Genomic DNA, 15,477 nt, shown 5'->3' with positions numbered 1-15,477 from the left:
CCTGCTGGATCTTGGTGTTTGCAGTGATGTAACACTGCATATGAATCCAGAGGAAATCAGATCTGTCAAAGGGTTTTTTTGGATTGTGTTCACATTTGCTTTGAGAAAGCAGTGTTGTGTAAAGCGTAGAAATACTCCACATTAATAAAGTCATAGGATGTATTATGTACAGGGAGGTTGTGTAAGAAGACCAAACTCCTGGAAGAATATTCAACCTAAAATGGGGTCTGTTCTTTCTGCATTTTGAATTATTCATAATGATTTCTGTTTGAAGTCTCTTTGATAGCACCCAGGCTGTTTCGTTGTTTCTGAATCATTAAATCCTGCCGTGGTTATACTGATCCAGATAATAGGGCAAAGTATTGAAACTACAGCAAAATACTTGATTTAATAACATCATCATCAGCAGCAAAAAAAGCAGGTATATTAGTTGACAACCAAATGATTTTCCTTCAAATTTAACATTCAGGTCTGTCTAATACTGTAAATGTTAATGTTACGTATTTGTAAACAGACCACTGTCAAGGTCCATTTATGGTGGTTGTAAGACATTTTGTGAATTGTTATAGTATGCAAAACTGTTAAATTGAGTTCATTCAGTTTCCACCACAGACAAAGCTCTTTGAAACCATGAAAAGGTAAATTAGAGGGCTTTCAATGTTTATGTAATTGAAGATGTGAAAACACCATTTAGCTTATTCACATAGATCATGCCCATAGATTAAAGTCACTTGCAGGGCTCAATGCTGGGAATTTTTTCTACTCACCCAGTTGGACCAGTGGTTAAAATTTTTCTTGCCCTGCCAAAATTTCCATGTGCCCAACCGACCCACCCACCAACCAACCAACCTCAATTTTTGGTACCACAGCAAAACCTACTAGCCGAATTAATGTAAATTTAGTAAAGACAAGTGATCAGTCAGTAATAAAATAAGAACAAATAAACTAATTCTAAGCAATATCACAGATACAATAAATACCACAGAATAAAGATAAAATCGAAAGCATCTTTAGGTACAGGCCTAACAGTGGCATTCAGGTACAGAACTTCAGTGATTCAGCAGTCTTCGCTGTATAAATTCAATTTAAATTTATTTTTACCCCGAACCTAACCTGTTAGGTTCGGTCTCGGGTAAACGCCGAGATTCTTACAGTCTCCTCTCCCTTTTTTAAAGAGTAAGCGATGTTGAAATACCTCATTCATTCATTCAGTCTTATTTCAAGTACAAATATCCAAAAATTCTTTAGTTAAGATGCATTTTCTATAGATGAAAAACTATATAAGATATTTAGTCTTCTTTTCCTGGGGGAGACATGTGCATTTTAAGTGCGTCTTACGCAAAACATGTAAAATTTTTCGCCATAGGGTAAGAAAAATAATCTTAATACAAATGGAAACAAGAATATTTTTAATTTATTACCCCATTGGCAGATAATTAGCAAAATACGTTTTTTCAAACTGATTTTTCTTTTTTGTATGCATTCATCTTTTATTGGGAGCTGCGGTCATGGTGAACCTTAATTTCGGAGCTCCATTGATCATGACTTTTCATAGTCGTGGTGCACGCGCTAAACTCAGAATCAACCTACTCTGAGTGAAATGAACCAACTCAGTTCAGCTGTTCTGAAACCGAAAACTTGAGTTTCCCATCTCAACACAAGAGTCAACGCAGAGTTCAAGTTTAATCTCCTTGATTTTTTTTCTCGTCTGTTTACATCAACGACAATTCATATTTCATGCTAGGGGCTATTGAGCAGTCCTTATTGTTTAGCCCTGCTTCTAATAAATTATATTGAAAGGTTGTTTACTCTCTTTTGCTTGGGAATCAAACAGGAATCAGATGTCTGATTTCTTTCCTAAGTGTGACCTGAAGAAATTTGGCTTGTTCACACACTGAAAGAAAATCTTCCCCACATATTATCCCAGTTTCAGCTTTTCAGTAAAGTCCATGGGCTGTGAAATGAGAATTTGACCAGTCTGTGAAAACGTTTATTTAGTGCATCCAAATTTAGCTTAGAATTGAACTTTTGATGTTTTGACTGGAGCCTCCATTACATTGGCATGTCAAGTCTTTTATTTAACTAGGTCAGTGAGTGTTTGTTAAAGGAGGTAATGGAAGTTAATTAAGCTTAATAAAAGGAGATGATTGACTGGTTCATGGCCAATTTTCATTGCCATTGTGAAAAACTTTGACTTAGTTGCACGCGCGCGCACGCACACACACACACACACACACACACACACACACACACACACACACACACACACACACACACACACACACATGTTTGTTTTTGTTAAAAGTGGGGACATCCCATAGGCGTAATGGTTTTTATACTGTACAAACTAGAGCCCGACCGATATGGATTTTTGGGGGCCGATGCCGATGCCGATATTAACTCGAAAAGAGCCGATTTATAAGCCGATATTTTGATTTTAAAAATAAATTGGATATTAGACCCATTTCCTATAAACTGCACTTACACAACATTCAATAGCACAATATCTGCCTGTTCTATGTATGTGGGCTGTATAAACCATTTTCCAGAAGGGATTATGTTAAAAAAAAGCCTTAGATTACAGTCTCAATGACTAAACAATTGCACATCAAAAGTATATATTTTTTAATGATCAAAAAACAGTCTGGTTTTAAACATTTAACACTTTTACTTTCTTCCAGTTGAAGCTGGTTTTAACAGTCTGTGTGTGTACTGTAAATAAATTATAATACTAAAGTTAAAGTATTTGCAGAAGTAGTCCCACACTTTGCTGCTACAGCATTCACCTTTTTCAGCCATCTGTAGGCAGAAAGAGAGACAGAGAAAGAATAAGCAAGTGTATTAATAATATCACCATGTATCATTACTCATGTCATCATTAGAATTATAATAATAATAAACAGGGATCTCCTACATAGGCAAAAATTAGAAATATATATATATATATTTTTTATTTGTCAAGCAATGGGTATTACCTACTTATATTTAACAATATTATTTCAACATTTTCCTGTTATGTCTGTAAAGCTGCTTTGAAACAATATAAAAAAAAAAAAAAAAAAGCGCTAGTTCAGCTCACATTTATTTACATGTCCCCTCTGGTTTAATCATTTCTTACGCACCTACTGTAGTTACTGTAACTACACTATATTTGCTCTCACAGAACATCGTCTTGCCTACTATTACCGGAAGATTACGGAATCAATTCGAAGTTGAATGGTTAACGTTAGTGTCATGAACACACCGCTGTCAATTTTGAGAAGAACCACCTTCAAACAAGTTAATAGCAAGCATTTAAGGGGCCTGCTAAAAAGGAAGCTATTAGCGTTAGAGTAACGTAACCAGCCTGAATTCACCAAATTGTTCTCTGGACCTGAGGGTAGCTGCCTCTTCCTTGCTTCTCTCTTAATTCTCATCAGCAGGACTAGCGCTATCGCTCGCTTCTTACAACGGGACAGATACATGTTTGCTGCTGACCGAAAGGAGGAACAACAGACTATGAAAGAGCTCCAGCTAAATGTTTTTAAAACTCCGCCTACGCCATAGCGCAGCGCAAATCGCGTTGTATCTGAAGGGCAACGCTGAACCCAGCGGCAAGCGCCGTGCATACCGCGTCCTGTGTGAAAGGCCCAATTACGCGGTCATTATGTGGGAAACACACCGCAATAGAATAAGAATAAGTTAAACGCTAACGTTATAGTTTGACCTCCTATTAACGTTCGCGCTCTTCCACTGATAAACATGGTATTAGCTTTGTGGCTAATCTAATATAGCAATGCATTAGCGGCTGTAAGTGATGTTACAGAATATTTAGAAGTGATAATGATAGGACCGTTAGCTAGAACTACCACACAGTTTTTATATACAGGGTATGAACTAAATCTACAATCATTTCACATGACGAACGACAGACTCACCGACAAAACAGTAAGTTACATCTCCTTCATCTCCTTGGCTGATCGCTTTCTTCTGTAGTGGATTTCTGGCGCTGTTGTTAACTCTGGAGCTGCAGAGCTCCCTCTGGTGGGCACACTATGCAACACTCATAACATGAGTGAAGCATGAGACTCTGTTTCTCATGTTTCATCGGCCGTTATAAATGCCGATGCCGATTTAAATGCAATTAGCTTATATCGGCCGATAATATCGGCCGGCCGATATATCGGTCGGGCTCTAGTACAAACTGTATATTCTATCACCCTACACCTAACCCTAACCCTCACAGGAAACTTTGTGCATTTTTATTTTCTCAAAAAAACTAATTCTGTATGGTTTATAAGCGTTTTGAAATATGGGGATATAAGTCAACCTCTCCTTGTAATACCTGTGTTATACCCATGTCATTTTACAAAGTTGTGTCCTAATATGTCACAAAAACATGCCCACACACACAGATCTTGGATTCTGAATGCACTGCAGAAGAAAATAATCATTCCAACAAGCTAGTCTTAGGTCATTCTGTTACATACACAAATATGCAACACTGTGGTTGCAAGTCTTGAGCATCATACTGGGTATAACATGAGAATCATAAGGTTTTTTCGGAGGTAATGTTTTCAGATAATGAAGACAAAGTTGCCCCTCGTTTTATTCTGAAAAAGGAAATTCAATGTCTGTTACTTGTTGTAATACATTAACCAAGATCTGTTTAATTTAATTGCATTTCATCTCCGCTGTAAGCTGATTCCAAATTGCTATTGGTAGTGATATTCCTGTCCAGTAATATCTCTCAGTCTTGTACTGTTCACGATTACTGTTTTTTAAATAGTGTGGTTAAGACATGCAGGCTATGTTGTAGGATGCATTAATAGTAAGTTATGTGAGTCTGCTGATATCTGGAATAAAATACTGGTTCATAGATCCTCTTGAGATGGCAGTAAATAAACATACAGTAAGGCAAAGATTAGAACAACTATATACCATAATTTCTCAACATTTATAATAACAACAACAAATGTTTCTTGAAAATCAAATCAGCATATTAGAAAGATTTCTGAAGGATCTTGTGACACTTAATACTAATGGCTGCTGAAAATTCTGTTTTAAAATTTATTAAACCGGTATTACTGACTCAAAACTTTTTAATGTTAGGTAGGGCCCTATGATTTCTGCAATGCAGAAAAAGTGGACAGAATAGTGGAATCCAGTCATAAAAACAGAATTCAGAGTTTAACGTGTAATGTCACGGAATTTGACAAATTTTGAATGAATTAATCCAAAGTAGGTCATTGCACTCAAGTCAAATCGCAATATGGACTAGTATTTGTAAATATCAATCTGCAAAAATCGATTTAAATATGAATCCTGCATGTTCTGCTTGTCTCTGTTAATGAATGGTGCAGACTAATGGATTCATTTACTATACACATCCTGAATCGCTCGTGGTGATTTCAGCATCTGCCGTCTCACTAAATGAGGACCAAATGACTACAGGCCCATTGACTTCCTCTGCCAATGCATTGATGAAATTAACAGTTGGATGTGCAAAAACTTTCTTCAGTTAATCAAGGGAAAACTGAAGTCATTGCATTTGGAAACAAAGATAATGTTCTTAAGTTGAATGCATACTTGAACTCTAGGGGTCAAACAACTAAAAATCAAGTCAAGAATCTTTCAAGGAGTAAGACCTTAGTTTCAGTAACATGTCAAAGCAGTAACTAAATCAGAATACTATCACCTCAAAAACATTGCAAGAGTTAGATGTTTTGTTTATTGTTAGCTATTATGCTGCTCGCAGTTGGAACCAGCTTTCAGGAGAGATGAGATGTGCTAAAACATTAGCTACATTTAAATCTAGACTCAAAACTCATCTGTTTAGCTGTGCATTTAATGAATGAGCACTGTGCTATGTCCAAACTGATTGCACTATATTTTATGTAGACTATAATCATTTTTTATTCTTAAAGATTTAGTTCACCACTAAACGAAATTTATAGGGCTGGTCCGAATACCATTTTTTGAGCTTCGAAGCTTCGATAGTAATAAACACAGAATATTCGAAGCTTTGAAGGGAGGGGCTGAACATGTTCTTCTCTCTAATAAAGGCAGGAATCTCTGTGTGTGTAACCTGGGAGTGCAGTGTCACATTTTGGTGCAATATGGACACGTGACACGTTCAGAATTCACAAACTTTTAATAAAGTACAGAACAGTGCAAGCCAGAAACAGCACACCTCACTCAGGCAGGGCTTATATGCTCCGAGAATGGACACTGCACTAGTGATACAAAACACACAGGTCTGTTAAGAGCATTACTTTTAACATAGACAAATTATTATTAGGCTGGGCTATTGTAAGTGTTTTTTTTTCTTCTTCTTTACGTCTGCCGCATTCGCAAGTATTTTCAAAGCAAATTAAGTGCATATTTTTATCATGTGAAAAATTACTGAGTAACATGGTGGATAAAAGCAGCTAATTTTTTTACACCAACAATATACTATAGACGTACTACTTACCAGTTTAAAATCATACATCTGGAAAACTGCCTTTAATAGTCTATTAATCTGTCTTGTCCTCACTTAAATGAAAGTGCTCCCACACAGCTGAGGTCTTCGGCATTTTTGTCTTCTCTTCCAGAGGAACTGAATCATGATGCTCATGGTGTTCACTCATGGGCGATTCGCAAGCCCCTTTCTACTATTGGGCCGAATGGTACCCTTTGTTTAACTGTTCCATTCCGTGCCGATCCGGGCCAGTCAGCATGGATACGGTTTCATTTTCCACTGTGGTGCTTATAACTGAGCTCTTTGGATGCAATACAAATGTGTCAGCCTTGGTAATGCAGGTGTAAAATAAACAGCAATATGGATGATGACATATTTCTGTTTTTGGGACTCCTTTTTTATCTGATATTTACTTCGTTCAATAACAGAAAGAAAACTCTTGACGTGAAATATAAAATAAATAGAAGGCAACGACAGGTATAATATCAATAAGCGCAAATGTTTCCTCCACAGTCCAAACTGTCTCAGACATTTTTTTTTATATTGAATGTAGCTTAGCTGTTTACTTCAAAGGCTGTTTGATCAAATTGCGCGTGGTGACGTCACTCTTACAGCACGTTTGTCTAACCATGCCGAGAATTCCGGGCAGAGAACCATTTATAATCGTGCCGCTCCGTACCAGGCTTACGTGGAAATACAACTGAACCATTCGGTCCGATAGTAAAAAAGCGGCTATATTAAAGTGTGATTTAACATCGTTTTGTGGGGGATGCCAGGTGTAAAAAAAAAAAAAAAGATTATTCGAATCTCAAAATTTCAAATCGAATGCCAACCCACCGAACAAATATTCAATAATCGCATAGTCTGATCCAGCCCTAGAAATTTATGTCATTGATAACTCATGTCGTTTCAAACCTGTAAGACCTTCGTTCATCTTCGGAACACAAATTAAGATATTTTTGATGAAATCGGAGAGCTATCTGACCCTCCATAGACAGCAATGTAACTGAAATGTTCCCAGGTCCAAAAACTTAGTAAATACATCAGTAAAACAGTCAATTTTGTGAGATCAGTGGCTCAACTTCTCTTACTTTTCAAATACTGTTTTTGTGCAAAGAAAACAACAATAACATGATTTACTCAAACATTCTTCTCCCCATTTTGGAGAGTACCCAAGAATGTATTGGACATAATCAGCGTTGTTTACGTTTGGGGGGAAAGCGCGCATGAAAGTTATCTGCGTAATAATCGTTGTTTACGCTGAGGGGAAAGCGTGCATATGCACTGTAATACTCTATAAAATTGTGGAAGACGGGGGAAGTTACGAAGACGAAGGAAGGTCTTACGGGTTTGGAATGACATAAGGGTGAGTCCTTAATGACAGAATTTTCATTTTGGGGTGAACTAACACTTTAACTTTTAAATCATTTTAAAAGTTTTTTAATTCCTTGTTTTTATTGTTGTGATCATTTTTTTATGATTATTTTACTTTCTTTTATGTAAAGCACTTTGAATTACCTTTGTGTATGAAATGTGCTATATAAATCAACTTGCCTTGCCTTTAATAATCTCCTGCAAGTCTGAACTCGTTCAGTGTACCAGAATAGTCTACACAAGGTCATAACTCTGTGAGCTTGGGTTTCTGTGTTGACACACAGAGAGAGAGAGGATGGTGGTAAGATTTATAGGGCAAATCCTTACACATCAGGGAAGATGTCCCCTTGACTTTGATGACTTTATGTGCTGCAGACTGCTGTGTGCTGCCGATAAGATGCATGTATGTCACTAATCACACACTTCCCTTTAGCAGATAACTTAGACCACACATTCAAATCTCATGACAAGAGTCATGTCACGTCTGTGATTAACATGAGCCCAGCTTTACGGAAAATCTGTGACCGTGATTGTGGTGCAGGTTCAGTTATGATTATATTGGGATATTATATGATGCATCATAATATATTGAATCATGAGGCACTGCATACTTGCTGTACCACAGTGTAGTTTGCTGATATTCAGCTCTGGTCAGCAGTAGAGATCGAGGACATGTAATTGTGCCAGTCACTGGGTAGCCAGCTTAACCTTTGTGTCTTATTTAATGTAGCTCATTACTCTAACTCTTACTCACTGGTTTAAATAAAGCTCTGTCAGCCCTTCAATGCCCCAAGCTGGGATTTCCATGTAATTGCACATGCATGGAAAAGAGGGTGATCTCTTCTCTTTAAAGAAGGTTATTTCAAATACACCTTTGTTTTGCTTAATTTCTATTTAAATTTTTTTAACAATAACCCTCGTTACCATAAAGAGTACCTCATTATGAAAATTTGTGCCATCACCTATGTGTTGTTTCAAAATGTATTGACTTATTTGGAAGAAGAACATTTAGTCATCTAGTGAAGTGATCTTTTATAATATCAATATATCTCAAATCTGGTTCTGTTTATAAAAAATAAGAAAGTTTAACACTGTTTTTTTCTTATTTTTTTGTGTCCCATCATTTATCATGTTAAATCTAGTGTAATACATCTTTGACCTGTCATATCAGGATTCTTGTCTGTTTTTCATTGTTATGAAAAAGAGCATTTTAGATATTCTTCAAAACATCTGTATATGTATTCTAGGAGGACAACATAAGGTTAAAGGACAGGGTTTTCATATTTTTTGTGAGTTTACTGAAAGTTAGGACGTTTTAATTCAACAAGTCAAAAAAGTGTAATTGTGAATGAATCCTTCTCAGTACAATCTATAATATGCATTTGAATGGATAGGGTGAATTTTCATTTCATGATGACTTAAAGACAACTAAAAAAATAGACTAAGCAGGAATGAATACGTGGAGCAGTTATTTGAATGATTTCTATGTGCTCCAACTAAAAACAAAGCATATCTTTGGCGAAGACAGATGTATTACTTATCTTCTCCTATTTTAATCACTGCTTTGTGGCGCTTAAGTTTGAGCTTTCACATAATTCACTTAAATTCAAATTCAACTCCAGTGAAGGCAAGTAAAAACATTTTCTGCTGCCAGCTTGGAGCTCCTAAAGATTGAAACTGTGATTACAGTGCCCCTCACACTTCATTAACTATTACTTTTCTTTTCCTATAATTAAAACCTTTTAAGTCCCGATGTAAAGGAGGTAGTGAAGGATTTTTAAAATGTATTTTGAAATAAATCTGTGCAAATTAGATAAAAAAAAAAAATAGAAAAAAAGATTGTAGGGGGTTTATCAGTTAATGATTGAATGGAGGCAGATCTGAATGCAAGTTCTCAATCAGTTGTGTGAAAGTTTGGGGTTTAAGCTGACTAAATGATTGGAGAAGTCCTGCATACTGTCTGTCACATTTTCAGAAGATCAATTTATGATATTTTGATTAAAAATTACAATGTTTGTTTGCATTAAAAAAATGGAAAAGCAGTGAAGTGAAATGGAAAGTGAACAGCCCCTCATACTGACTGTGAAGGCCACAATTTCAGTTTCAGACTGAAATGCTGGGATTTAACTCTAAAGTAGACTTTAAGAACACCTTTACAATTTATTTATTCGCTGATTAATGACATTTCCAGATCATTCTCTGAATATTTTGTCTCATTCATAAGATATATTTCCCTTCCTGTGCTCAGTCTATCTCTCCTCCCAACAACACTGCACATCCTGCCTATGACAGAGGCAGGCAGAGATTCAGAAAGAGTAGGTTCACTCTCTTCACCCCTCCCTTCCTCTCTCCCTCCTCCCTGTGAGTGTGTGCAGCGATACGTCAGAGCAGAAGACTGGTGTGTATTTGTGTGTGCATGTGTGTGTGTGTGTGCGCACACAGGCTGGTGACTGTATGAGCCGGTGAGGAAACAGGAGCGTCGGAGATAGGAGACTCCACACACACAGCAAAATCACGATGCTTACGCCTTTGCCCACTTCAACGGCGAAACGTGCTTGTTTTACCTGTTCTGCATTTTGACGGCCATGGAGCTCTCAAACATCTCTGCTGCTCTCTCGAGAAACGGATGAGATTGAGATTCTGGAACTATTCCATTAGGGCTCTTCTGGGGACTCTTTCCTTTTACTCCGACTGATTCGTTGCCTTTCCTGCAATGTTTTCCTCTCTGAATGTATTCAAATGAAAGCAGAAGTGGACTTTCAGTAAGTGTCAGTCATTCATTTGGAAGTTTGACACTTGGAGCTGTTTGGATCAAACATGTGGAGCCAGTCAGGATATTCCAACCATTACCAACCTCATCCCGCTCACCCCTTTTACCATGTGCCCTACAGGTGGGTTGGCCTTCCTGTTTTATTTTAGATCACAATAGAGGTTAGAGATAAAGTAGGCGAAGTTAGGATTTTGGAAACACTGTTTACAGATTTGGCATTTTGTAATGGGGAGTGTCCACAGAATGCTTCCGAGGGGTCATTTCAGGATGGATCTGCCTGACAGTTGATGCTGAAACCGTTTGGCAGGTTTCGTTGGATAATACTAGATTAAATCTAAACCACATGCCTCTGTGGCAGGAATTACGTCGAGATGAGATTGAATTAACTACTTTATTTATGTCAAGACATTGAGGAATTCCAACAGGTTCTGTTGAACTGGCAAGTCAAGCAAGTTCTGTGGAAGGGAAGATGTGATGCATGAAAACATGTCATAAATACTTCACTCGCTGTTTCTTTAGTTTCCTTCTATCTCTGTTTGAAGTTGTAGAGTGTGCTTCACAGACAGAGGGCATGTCTTCATATTTCATTGTCCTCCTGAGTTTTTGAATTTCTTGAATACCAGTGGCAGCATTCCTATCTTGAAGCCATATACTTCTGCAAGTGTGTTTACTTTCCTCATAAATTAGTGTTTCCTAATAGCTCAGAATGGATATGGATTGTTCTTTCACTATTTACTCATTGCAGGCCCTTGGCTCAGATGCATTTCTCATGATTCAGTGGAAATACTACTGTTAGTTTGGAGTTTGTTTGTATTTTAGTGTGTTTTCAGAGGCAGAGCAGGGGTTGCTTTATTATAGTCTGTTTTATGTTTATTCCTGCACTGAGGTAATTATACCAAACCCATTATTGTGAGTTGCTTCTCTAATAACTGCCCATGTGTTTGCCTTTCACTTTCCCTCTCTATTTACTGGAAAAACTACATTTGTGTTCTGACACCAATTAAGCTGGCCTACTTCTATAGCATTTGTTTAACCAACATATGAAAGTGGCCTGCTTTCGATTCATCTGATAATACTTTGCTGAAAGTGTAACTTATGTTGATGTTGAGTAACTGTTCATCCAATCTCTTGTAGTACTACAAGTTTGAAGTTTGAAGATTATGTTTCATTAAGGATTGCATCATCTGTTGTTCTACAATAAAATGTGAAATTTTACTGTCTATTTGATTTTCTCTGCTTGGTAAAAGTGACGTTTGGTTGAATGGTTTTACTCAATAGACTTGAATATAAAACATTGTAATGCATGCTTGCTGTTCAAAAGTCGGTGAATTTTAGCTAGCTTGAAATCGCAGAGATATAGTAAACTGAGACTTATCTAAATGGCAACTTAGCTCAGTTAACAATAGAATAACAATATACTAGTGCTACATACTGTACACTATCCATTATGGTGTTTGGTTTCTATTTTGTTTATAATCTCATAAAATCAAAATCATAATGATCTGCTCTGTTAAGTGGTGTTTCTAGGCTTTAGGCTCCAGCATCCTTGAACAAGCAGTTTGGAGAATGAATTGGATTTGGATGGCCTTGGAATAAAGTTTTTATTGCACGGTTTTCCTTCAACTTGCAATTTAAAATTCAATTTTTGAATTGAGCCTGACTTCAACAATGGAAGGGGGACCCTCAGTCAACCTTGATGATGTTGTGGAGTTATTGAATCATCTGGATTATACATAAGGCATATGGTTCCACTGTCTGTACAAGGCCAGCATTGACCATGACCACTTATTTAGCCACTGTGTGTTTAATTTACTTTTGGTTGTATGATTTTTAGTTAGTTGATTTTTGGTAAGGTTAGTTGGGCTTAGCAGATAAAACTTTGTAATGTGAAAAACAACAATTATCTGTTGTTGCTATTAATTATTAAATGGAATACTTGATTCTGATTGGTTAATTGCAGAAATCTGTGGTAGTTAAATTAGCATAACTGAAGCTAAACTATTTAACTGGTCAGTTTTCTATGCAAGCAATTTTTTTTCCCATTTCATGTCTTTGAATCTCCATGATCTGTAGAACCCAACCCCCCCCCCCCCCCCCCCACACACACACATAATAAAATAATTGTAACTCCACATTATCCCCAATATTTCGTAATGATTAACTTTAGTTAACCACATTAATTACCATAAACTAACAATGAAAAATAGTTCTAAAGAGTTTTTTAATCTTTGCTAATGTAATTTTAACCTTTACTAATACATTATAAAACCAGAAGTTGTAACTGTTAATATTATTTAATGGACTTGAGCTAAAATGAACTAATAATGAAGGTTGTATTGGTAACACTTTAGTATAGGGACCAATTCTTACTATTAACTAGTTGCATATCAGCTTGCATATTACTAGCATATTGGCTATTCATTAGCACTTAAAAATTCTGCAGGACCATATTCTACTTGTCCTACCCAATACCTAAAATTGTTGTATTTTTATTGTAAAGTGTTACTAATATTTCACAAACATTTATGTATTGTTTTGGTAAGTATCTATATAATAAACAGGTCAATTACAACTGCTCATTATCACAAAAGAAATCCCTTCAAGGTACCACAATATAAGATTTTGCAATAATTGTAATATATCTCTTTACATATTTATTTTTCTATATGTGAGGGAGTGTGTGATGCACTTGTAAAGCTACTCTTGTAATATTTGTAATGTGCATATATCCTTGCATGTATGGATGTACTGTATGCAGCAGTTGTGATTATTCTGTATTGCAGTGACTGGATTGGCTCACACAGCAGGTGAGAGTGAAAGAGAAGTCTGGATTGTCTGGATTCAAGTCCTTATTCATCTTACCGTCCGCCAGCCTGACCTCATTTTTTATGATGGCATATAACTTACCCTTACATCTTAATTGATTGACAGTTTCATTAGTTCCTCATCTCACACCACACCAACATGTTCATTATAATCAATCGGTCAGTCTTTTAAGTGTACTAGATCAGTGGTTCCCAAACTTTTCCATTCCACGACCCACCTAGACAAGTGTAATATATTTCACGACCCACCAAAATATTAAAAAAAAAAAAAAAACAACGAGTGAAATTACTTTAAACCTAATCTTACTTAAAATTTTTATGACAGAAATTAAGTATTTAAGAAAAATAACCATTTTATTTTAGAGTACAACTGAAAATTTCACTACAAATTTACAAGTTTTAATTTTTGTTTACTGGCGTTAAAATATGTAGTGTCCATAAAAACGTGAAGCAGGCTCACTCCAGTGAAGTGTGATCTGCGCTGCTGTGTTTTGTTGCATTCATGATCCTTCCGTGTGTGTCGGCGAGAACGGAGCACAATCCAACACTTTTTTAGAAAAGCATAAGAAGCAAAGCAGAACTATCTAAAACAGTTTGGAGATTAAAATAATTGTGAAATAGGTAAAAAAAGACCGATTGAACCTTTTAATGACATTGCTCTGAGACCTTCAAAACACGCAACGCACACGGACTTAATTGCAATTTGAAAATCACACTAAGGATATTGCAGTTCATTATTAATGTTGGTGGGCTATATCGTTGTGATGAGTGGGTTCCCAGTTCCCGCCTCCTTCTTCCTGTGATTGTGAAGATTTTAATGTTTTACACTGGTGCCGAAGCCAGGGAGGAAGGAGGGGCGCGCTGCCGAAGATCCTTCGCCGCTGGGGTGAATCCGCAGTGCCATCGAGCAGGGCGAAGGAGTCTGCCGCCGAGGGTGCTCGATGTGGTGGGCTGGAGTGAGTTGCCGGGGGGGGGGGGGGGGGGGGCGAACTCACTCCAGCCCACCGCCTCGATGACTCCTTCGTGGAAAGAGGTGGGAACCGGCGGACAATCAAACAAAGTTTTAATAACCAAATAAACACAAAACAGCGCGACAGCCCCTCTCGGATGACTGCCGTGCACAAATAAAAAACAAACACAAAATAAAACCCAGGCCTGGTCCTCTCTCGTCCTTCACTGTCATCGCTCCTCTTTTGTATCTTTCCGATCTCCTCCGTGGTTCTTGAGACCGGTGAGTGTTGCTCATTTCCCAATCACTCCACCGGCCTAGCTCTGTTCCCATGGCACTAGGCCCCGCCCCACTCGTCACATTCGTGCAGCCCTAGACTGAACTGTGTTAGTGTCTGTGTGTCATTGAAACGCAAAATTAGCTGCAGCCAAGTGACTTTGTGCGACCCACCTTGTTCCATTCCGTGACCCACGAGTGGGTCGCGACCCACAGTTTGAAAACCCCTGTACTAGATTGCTCTTTGATTTTCATCATGCAGTACTCAGAGGCCTCTTCTATATGCAGTGTAATATCAGAGCTGATTATCAATGCAGCTCTTCATGAAAAGATCTTGAATCGGAGACAAAACTAACAGCACTGTCTTTTGTGTAATTATCTGTGCCATTTACAAAAAAGAATTTGCAGCGCATCTGCTTCTCTAGACTCGGCACAAACCAATCACATTTCAGCATGGGTCCCAGAGAGGCCATGCTGAGACCCCAAAAGAGGGCTAAAAAAAGTCCCACGCTCATCTGAGCTGGATCCTGCCTCTGACGTGGCTCCGTGATTAATCTAGTGCTGTCAAAAGATTGAGAGGATCAAAGATCAGAGGGATGATCCAGATGTGTGGATAAGTGATTTGTGAGAGCCTCCGACTCATTTGTGTCTCTTTCTCTGTGATGAGTGGACATGCAGCCAGTGGAATGGAACATTTTTATATTCAAGGAATATTGCATGTCTTGAATCCACTAATCCACTTGAATCCACTAGGGGTAAAAAATGCTAAGCAACTGTTTCCAGTGCTGCTTGGGACTGAACCACTATGTAAGGTAGGACTAAACGAGTGTTTTGATGTTTG

At 37.5% G+C, this 15,477-nt stretch overlaps 1 protein-coding gene across 7 annotated transcripts in view; it reads left to right on the top strand.

The window, feature by feature from the left end:
* plekha7a (pleckstrin homology domain containing, family A member 7a) overlaps positions 1-15,477 on the top strand; it is a 118,474-nt gene that overhangs the window by 14,706 nt on the left and 88,291 nt on the right. Inside the window, exon 1 of one of the 7 annotated variants that reach the window (XM_059506367.1) lies at positions 10,210-10,707. The exons of the other annotated variants lie outside the window; for them this stretch is intronic. Coding sequence (XP_059362350.1) covers positions 10,634-10,707 — 74 coding nt within the window. The 5' untranslated portion in view covers positions 10,210-10,633. Of the gene's footprint in view, positions 1-10,209; positions 10,708-15,477 lie in introns of those variants that run through there. 7 annotated transcript variants of the gene reach the window in all.

Source organism: Carassius carassius, chromosome 23 (genome assembly GCF_963082965.1).
Source record: "Carassius carassius chromosome 23, fCarCar2.1, whole genome shotgun sequence".
Classification (NCBI taxonomy): Eukaryota; Metazoa; Chordata; class Actinopteri; order Cypriniformes; family Cyprinidae; genus Carassius; species Carassius carassius.
This window is presented reverse-complemented; position numbering and strand designations above follow the sequence as displayed.